General features: G+C 46.4%; 1 protein-coding gene across 1 annotated transcript; it reads right to left on the bottom strand.

The window, feature by feature from the left end:
* Positions 1 to 8,065: 8,065 nt before the first annotated feature.
* On the bottom strand, positions 8,066 to 8,746 carry LOC124297771 (uncharacterized protein F54H12.2-like). The gene has a single exon (XM_046749081.1). The coding sequence runs from the start codon at positions 8,744 to 8,746 to the stop codon at positions 8,066 to 8,068; it is 681 nt and encodes a 226-aa protein (XP_046605037.1).
* Positions 8,747 to 9,168: the final 422 nt, after the last annotated feature.

Genomic DNA, 9,168 nt, shown 5'->3' with positions numbered 1-9,168 from the left:
TATCCCTTCCCACCTGTCTATTGATTAAATAGTTGAGCACATACACGTTATCAATTGTACCCATTCCTTTCCTGAAGCCAGTTTGATTATGCGGTATCATCCCTTTCTCCTTTACCTCTCGTTCTAGCCTGTCCGCTAGCGCCATCGCATACACCTTATACAAAGTTGGCATCAACGTCACCACCCTATACTCTTCTACCCTTTTCCTCTCCCCCTTCTTTACTACCGGTGCTATCAATCCCTCTCTCCATTCCTCCGGCCAGCTCTCCACCACCAAAACTCTATTACATGTTTTCCATACCTACTGCTCCATCTCCCCCCTCCCCCCCCCCCATACCACCATACCTCGCTAACTATTCCATCCCCCCTGGTGCCTTTCCATCCCTCAGCTTTCCTATCACCTTTTTCATCTCTTCCCTCTGCAGCCGCCCTTCACCGCCCCCATTCACCGCCCCCCTTCCTATTTGCTGTCCCCCCGCCTCCTGTGTCCTTGCTCTCTACTCCACCCAATAATCCCAGGAAATACTCCCTCCACTCCTGATCGCCTATTTCCTCATTCACCCTCTTCCACTTCTTTCTTTCCCTCTCAACTATCTCCCATACGTTGCTTTCTGTCCTTGCTTCCGCTGCTTCTTTCATGAATCCCGCGTTCTCTTTTCTTTTCCTCTCCTCGCATATCTTATGACATTCCCGTCTTTCCTTTCTATACGCTTCACCTTCCCTCCCCCGCTTTCTCCAGTTCCTCAGACTTTGCCTAACTTCCGCTTTCTTTCGCCTACATTCCTCATTCCACTAACCCTTTTTCTAGATTCTTTGTCTAAACTCCCTTATTCTTTTCTCTATCTCTTCACCTAAATCCGTTTCTCCTACCCCCTCCCATTTGACCTCCATTCTAAACCTCATCCTACCCTCTGTCCAGTCCCCTTTACTAGCTCCCCCTACCCTTTTTCTCTTTCTTGTCCTAGGCACTGCCCCCCTCATTCACACTATTACGGGGTAATGGTCCGAGTCAACCCTATCCCCAATCTGTATCCTTTTGACCCTATCCCTTACCTCGCTGTCTCATATAGCATAATCTATCACCGTCACCCCCGCCCCTCCTACATACATAAATTCTCCCTCCTCATCACCCTCTATGTTCCCATTCATTATTGCCTATCGTGTCTCTTCCAAGAATTGTAGCAGCTTACCTTGTGCGTTTATTTTCCTGTCCTTTGATTTCCCACTCCTACTCTCCTCCTCTCCTTCTCCCCAGCATCCTCCCCCCTCCTGTCCTGTCCTGGCATTGAAATTGCCCCCTACTAGCACTTTTGTTCCTCCATCTGCCTCGTCTGCCCGCTCCTTCAATACCCCTAACTTCTCTTTTAGATCCCCATTTACGTATATCCCCATTTACGTATATATATATTACTAGCCATTTTTCCCCCATTACACTTATTTTCCTTATTATCATTCCCTTTTTCACCTCTTCCCTCCTACCGTACCCGCTCACTTTCTCCTTTCTTACCCCTGACAGCATTCCGCCTATTGCTCTTCCCTTCCTATTTCTTTTCACCGCATACTGCACTTCCCATTAATACCCTGCCCGCAACTTATTCCTAATCCTTTCCCACTCCTTCTTCGATATCCATGTCCCCATTAAAAATATCACATCCCACTTCCTCAGACCCCTCCAAAAATCCTCGTCCTTTCTCGCAAGCCCCTCCACATTCTAGACTACTACTTTCCAACTCTCCCTTTCCGTCTCACCTACGCCCCTCTCTCGCCACTTTCGCTGCCGCACCCCCTGCCTCCGCCCCCCCCCCCCCCACTACCCATTTCCCCGACTGCCTTTCCCCACTTTCCCCGACCTGTGCCTCTATACCTCCCTCTTGCCTTTCCTCGCTTGTTGTCCTATCCCTAACACCTTCCCCTACTTTTCCCCTCCCCTCCCTTTGCCCCTCTTCTCTCTCTCTCTCTCTCTCTCTCTGCGCCGTCCGCAAGCACCTCTCTTATCTCATCCCACTTCCACATTTTCCCTTCTATCCAAATCTTTGCATACCCTATTCTTACTCTGTTTCCCCTTGCCTCCTCAATAGCTGCTATCTCCCTAAAATTCCACTTCATTCTCCTCTCTGCCCAGGTGAGATCCTCTTCTATTCTCTCCTCCCTCCCTCTAAGGAGGCTTTTTCTTTCCATGACCTGCCTCTTTTGCTCCCTGTTCCTTAGCCTTGCTATCCATATCCCCGTTTCTTCCCCCTTTTTCGCGCCTACCTCCCACATATCTCTTACCTCGACCTCTACCCCTATCGCCTGCATAATCTTTTTCAACCCTTCCTTTTCCCTTCCCTTCTCTATTCTCGCTCCTTTCAATACTATATTTCCCCTTCTTTCTTCCCTGTATTTCCTCTCTATGGCCCACTCCATCTCTTTTCATCCATCTATTGCTCCCTGCGCCACTTCCGCATTCCCCTTTTCCTGCCTCTCCCCCCACCTTCTACACGCTTCTTTTCTAATTCTGACAGCCTTTCCTTTACCCTTTCCATCCCCCCCCCCCCCTCTCCTCTCTTCTACCTCTTCTAATCGTTTACCTAGGTCCCTTATTGTTTCCTTCATCTCCACCCTCTCTGCTTTCCATTGCTCTTCCCTTCTAGTCATTTCCCCTTTAATTTTTTCCATTTCTTCCCTGAGCCCCCTTCCCTGCCCTTTGACCTCCTCTAACCCTATCTTCAACTCCTCCGTAATCAGCCTTAGTATACTCCCTCCCACTTCCCTCCCTTCCACCCCTACCTTGCCTTCCGGCGACCGGTGAACTTTCCTGCTTTTCCCAAATCCTCTTTCTCTTTCCTCTATCTCACCTGCCTTCTCCTCCCCTTTTTCCCCTACCTCCTCCCACTTTCTCTTCCATAAATCTATCACCGTCGTCCCCGATCCCAGGCTATGACTCCTATCCCTCCCTATCAATGCTACTGCACCCGGCCAACCTTTCCTTTTCTCCTCCTCTACTCTCTTTGCCCCTTCTTTCTGGCCAACCGCGTTACTCATACCCTTTCGCTCTGCCACCGCTCCCTACCTTAACTGCCTGCCGCCTATCTGTCTCTGCTCTATCCCCCTTCCTACTCCCTAAATGTCACCGTCTATTCTTCTGTATTATCTTTCCCCCCTGCCGTCCGCCAGATCTCGCTACCCAACCTTAAAACTCTCATCCTTTCCTCACCTGTCCGTCCCTTCTGTTCCTGCCTCCCTATCCCCTTCACCCATCAGCCCGTCCTGATCTTCCCCGCTCCTTCTCTGCCCTATTTCCTTTCCTCCTCACGTTTTCTATCCTGCTTATTCTCGCCTTTCCACTCACACCTGCCACTCACATCCAAACCGGAAACCGGAAGCCAAGTGAAATAATGTAAGTCAGTACTAATGACGGATTATATAGATTTATTGACGTGAGTGTAATATACTGATGTATAATAATATGTTAAAATTATAATACTTTTGTGTTTGTCTCATTTTGTAAGTACATGCAAGGTATCCATCTATAGTGGCATGATAGAGGATATTCGTAATTTTGGAAACTCCAATACAAATTGTTTTTACAAACAGACTAGTAAAAGTCCAACGTTTTGAGTAGAGACCTTAAAATATTTAGGCATGTCTTGTAAAATCTTCACATTATTTCTTCGTATCTTTTGCACGTGATATAATTAGTACGTACAACGGATATATGGGTAACAAGTAAATCCCATATTCTTTGCTGCAGGGGATAATATATCCGAAAGCAGCTAGATGACTTTGAGATGTAGTCATAAAGTTTAGATCCGAAATTTTGTACTGATTAGGTTGTTAAGAACTGTTTTATTCAATATTTCACTTTAAAAACCTTTAAGAAGTCTATCGTACAGTAAATCCAATACTTTAACGCATTATATAAGTCGATCCTACTTGAAGGGCCTAAAAATATCGATCAAACGTTAGGTAATGTTGATTTTCGAACAACACCACATATTTGAGAATATGAGTCTGAAGATAAGAATGCGAGAAATACAATTTTGATACACGAATGTTTTCAAGATCAATAAATTAATATTGGAGGTACTCAAACTTCGTGCCGTTCTCTCTGCTTCACTTATCCTGGTCATAACATCCAGCATGGCATCGGTTACTAGATGATCCGGAAGCTTTTTTAATTTGTTGACTATCATAATACCGGAACCATCTATTTTTGTCAGATCGTGAGGTCCGGTTGGTCGCTGAGACGTTGGTTGTGGAGTATTTCTTAACAAACCTATTAATTCTCTTAATGCCAACCGAATTACCATTTTTTCCGTGACTCTGCTGAACCCTTAGATTGAAAATATTCAAGTATACCACGACAAGTATGTGATATTAATAATATTATTACGGAGGTGTATGTAAGGAATCTTCATGAAATGACAGCATTTTTAAATACACCCAAGGTGATTTTTTTGGAGGGGCTGCTGCACCACTTCGAAATCGGTCTTTTTTTATTTCTCTTTGTATCTTAATGTAGCGATCTCGTAGCGACTTCCATCGCTTTTTGGCATCTACTAACACCATTTTTCCTACAAACAACTATGTAATTGTATGATGAAAGTTGTTCAATTTTGAAAAAAATTGCATTGTCGTCGAAATTAATACATCACATAAACGTCACGCAGAGAAAAAAATGTATAAATGATCGTTGTACGTTGTACATCGTCAATGCTCAACCACAATACTCCACGCCTGAGCTTTCTCAACTAATTTGCGACAATTTCCTGGTTCCTTGAAATCGTAGAGCACAGAATGCTTTTTCACTGCATTAATGAGCAGCTCATCCAATGCACGACGCATATCATTTTCATTGTCATTTTCATTCTGTACGTCATTTTCATTGACGTTTCGGGTTGCTTGAATTTTAGTGTAACGTCCACGTTCTTCTGTACCGTTAACAATTCTTTTTGGCAGCCTTATAGTTGCGGCACGTTCATCCAGGTTTTGCATGTCAATATCAATGTTTTCGTGTATTTGGATTCTTTCGGCTCGTTCGTGTTCCTCGGAATTTTCTTTATGATTGTAAGCATTCTATAAAAATGTGATAAATAAACTAATAAATGCAGGATGTTTGCAGGGCAATATAGTGGATAATTTTTAAATGTTGAGAAAATCTGAATGCGTTGATCAATGTTGGAAACATATTTTCGGTGCAAATTGGAATAATGAATCTTTCGTTTTACGTTTAAAATATCAAAAAGACCTCACACAGAGATATAAACTCTTGAAAAATGAGTTTTCCGAAATTCAGATACAGGCTAGTAGTATAGGGGCACTTTGGGGCGTCACAACAAACCCCCCTCGCACCTCTCTGCGGCGCCAGCCCCTCGCCTAGGAGTGACTTTGGGGCGCCTTCCCCTTCCCCCGCCGCCCCTCGCCAGGGAGCGAATTTTGGGACGCCATCCCCTTCCCTCGCCGCCCCTCGCCGCGGAGCGAATTTTGGGACGCCATCCCCTTCCCCCGCCGCCCCTCGCCTAGGGGTGACTTTGGGACGCCATCCCCTTCCCCCGCCGCCCCTCGCCGCGGAGTGAATTTTGGGACGCCATCCCCTTCCCCCGCCGCCCCTCGCCTCGGAGCGAATTTTGGGACGCCATCCCCTTCCCCGCCGTCCCTCGCCGAGGAGTAAATTTTGGGGCCCCTTCCCCTTCCCCCGCAGCCCCTCGTCAAGGAGGTATTTTATTCTAGAAGCTTCTCCGGACGACCATCCCTTTCCCCCAACCCCTTACCAAGGAGCGGTTTTTCCGCCTCGAAGTTCCGCGGCTCGTCAGCCCTTCGCCCGCGACCCCCTCGCCACGTGGTGAATATCGTGTGACGACCCCTTACCCCGGCTACCGTTGACCGCGAATCAGATTCCGGACTCTACGGGATGGCCTCTGGGCCTGTGCACCCTGACCACTGGACGATCTCCTTCCCCTTACCCTGGTGCCCCTGGCCGTGCGGCCGATTCTGGGGCCACCTACCCATCTGGCCCCGCTACCTCCGTTCACGAAGCGAACTCTGCGACTTGGACGTTTGGGGTTACAGGTCCTCCACCCTGGCTCTCGTTCTTTCCCCATCCCTGCTCTCATTGTCGGGTGCTCGTGTCACTGACCTTACCCAGCCGTCAGTGTTTATCCTAAGGTTTACGTGCGCTTGGAAAATATAGACCTGGTCACTCTCTCTCTCTTTCTTAATGCAAGACTATAGGCATACTTAGATGTACGAGGATCAGGGTGGGTGAGTGAGGAAACAGAACTCAATGGTGGATTGCATAGAAAAATCAAATCTCATCCTCGCAGGTTTATTCGGTTAACACTGTTGCAAATACATACATGGTTATTACAGATAACGACTAAGTGATAATTACAATGTTCTTATAATTACACAAGATAAGTTATCAAGGTTTTTTATTTACCAGCCTTATAATCAGCAACATTACAATTCTTAGAGGTACAACATTGAAGACAACTTATAGGATGAATGTGATTTGAATTGATGGTGTTAGTTTTGCGTTTTGTGACATGGGCTATTCGGTTGTGGAATAATTCTGCGATACGATCGTTTCTTTCGAGGTCAGGAGTGAATATATTGAGAAAATCCCGCAGAGAAAAACCGGCAGCCATAAAGTGCATAAACATAATACAAAATTGTCCACATACATCAGAAGTGAGGCTTTGAAGTTGTCTGTCGTTCCAGTCGTATCGTCTGCAATTTCTTCGTAAAGTCCGCTTGTGGTGAGGGACGAATGGTGGTAATCCGAAGCTGTCAAAGTATGTACCATGTGCGGAGGAACTGACGAAAAATGCCACCCAGTGGCTACCGGGGCGTGTGTGATCATCCGTGTTTGACACAAAGGCTGTCGGGCGTGTCCAGATGAGGGGTATCTGATCCGCTGCAAAAACCCCGGTCTTCCCGTTCGGAATCGCCGGCATCGCGCTCCATATCTGTAGACTGTCCATTTTGTACCTCGTCTTCTTCTCCTTCTTCTTCTTCTTCTTCTTCTTCGCCCTCGTTATCAGAGATAATCATACCACTCGTAGAAGATTGTGAGGAGGTATGTGAGTCAATCGCAGTAGTAAGTATTTTGTAGGGAACGGTAACTTCGCCGTCTGACGTAGGCGCAGACGGATCCGGAGAGATTTTCAGTGAAGCAACTGACTCTGGTATTACTGGTTGTAGCGTGAAATTTCTCTTCGGTACCTGCAGTGGCTGATTACTAGTCGAACTCTTCTCTCCGGTGATTTTGGGCTTACTGGCTGACAATGCTTCTGTATAATCGTATTTAGTTAGAATATCGTTATTGTTGATCCATTTCTTCAGTTTGAGTGCGTTGTTCATCGCACATTTGAAAAATTCCTCCTTCTTAACGCCGTGGAAGAAGCACCATACCGAAGACCGTTCCAGTTTGTCGAACGCCGGGCAATCGATGTCCTCCAAGTTGGATACTTGACGCGCGGTACTACTTTCAATATATTTACATTTATCGTGTCCACGGGCAAAGATTCGATGAGCGTTACGTGCGATTTCTCGGAAGTTAACGTCTAATTGAACCAGCGAGATATCACCTTCAAACCACTCGATGCCATGAAGGTAGCAGGTTACGTAATTGTTTACGCCATGTTCTTTGAGCGGCAGATCCGTGAAGGGATATGGCGGTTCTATTAACCAATGCGCCGAGTAGCGGTGATCGATGGTGACGACTGCCACCTCTTTCGGTATAAATTTACCATAGATATTTCGAAATCCTTGAATGTCTATCACGTAATCCATACTTGAACTTGAAAGAATGTAGTCGAATGAATAGAGAGCTGGTAGAGTGAACCTGCAGTGACGTAGTTTGAATGCTGACTGGCTCGGCACCGTAGTTACGGGTGTTTATATACAGCCTTGTGTTACAATCCCCGTCTCAATTTTTGTTTATCGGGTGTCTCCAGCCGGTCTGTTGCTCCCCTTGAAGACGTTGGCGTGGTGTAGTCACAGTGTTCTCTCTAACGGAAATCACCACCTGGTATGTCATAGAAGCGGTCGTGATAGGAGGGGCGTGATCTCCCTCTCTTTCTTAGCCCGAAAAATCTGTAATGACCTGACGTGCAGCATCAACTTCAATAAGATTATCAAATTCAGCGTACACTAGGCAATTCACAGTTTCTTTGAGAGCATCGTCGAACCGCACTTCGACCCTGAGAGTTCCATGTTTGATGAGCGACCAGTGCGATGTACAGTTGGCTGAGAGATCGGGGGTTAGGTCGAAAGCCAATAGACAATTTCCTTTAGCGAACTGCTGCCGGCCGATACCGTTTCCTTCGTTCAGAAAATGAATCCCCGTACCGGAGAAGAGGGTGTGATAAGCGTCCACGTAGAGATCGTCTCTGCCAAAACTCATCTGTAGCGGCTTCGATGGGACTTGCACCCCGTTGACGTACAACGACAGGAAATTCAAAGAGTAGTTTTGAAAATTAAACGGATTGCGCTGTCTGTCGCCGTTGAAGGCTTTATTGCTGACAAAACCGATTATCACTCGTTTCGGTAGTTGTCCGAGTATGACATTGTCCAGTGTTTCTGCCTGTACTCCTGCGTGTATGGTGAAAGACTTCACCTCGACTCTGGTTACGGGATATTTTGCCGTACCTTTGGCTAGCGTCCGTGCGTGCGCCAGCAAGATTCCAGGGCTGATCTTCATTCGGCGAACGAGCAGCGAAGTTTCCAGTATGTGCAGCTTGTGGCGATTTTCGGCTTCCATGATGCAAAAACTGTCTCTTGATCTCACAAGTCGAAGACGCAGTTCCACACCGTTGATTAAAAATTTGTCTTGATCAAATACGTCACAGTGCAGATGTCCAATCAGATCAACGGTACGTGCATTGCTCATGATCCGTTTGCGTTCGATGAAATCTCGGTCAGCACCGACGGCGTCGGCGTCGTATACATCCAATACTCCATCCTCGCTGTCGTACCATAGAGCCGAAGAAAGATGGGATTTTTTGGCGGGGGGTGCGTAATTCAGTAGAGTCTCTATATATTGTTACAAAGGGTGAAATCACCCGTTTTGTCCCCTTTTAAATGATCTAGTAGTCATCATAGATAAAAGACGTTTATAAACCTCTTATGTCTTTAAAAAGAATAAGGTTGCTGCGTCAACCGACATTATTGTAAAAACAGTCA

Source organism: Neodiprion virginianus, chromosome 2, assembly GCF_021901495.1.
Source record: "Neodiprion virginianus isolate iyNeoVirg1 chromosome 2, iyNeoVirg1.1, whole genome shotgun sequence".
NCBI classification, from domain to species: Eukaryota; Metazoa; Arthropoda; class Insecta; order Hymenoptera; family Diprionidae; genus Neodiprion; species Neodiprion virginianus.
This window is presented reverse-complemented; position numbering and strand designations above follow the sequence as displayed.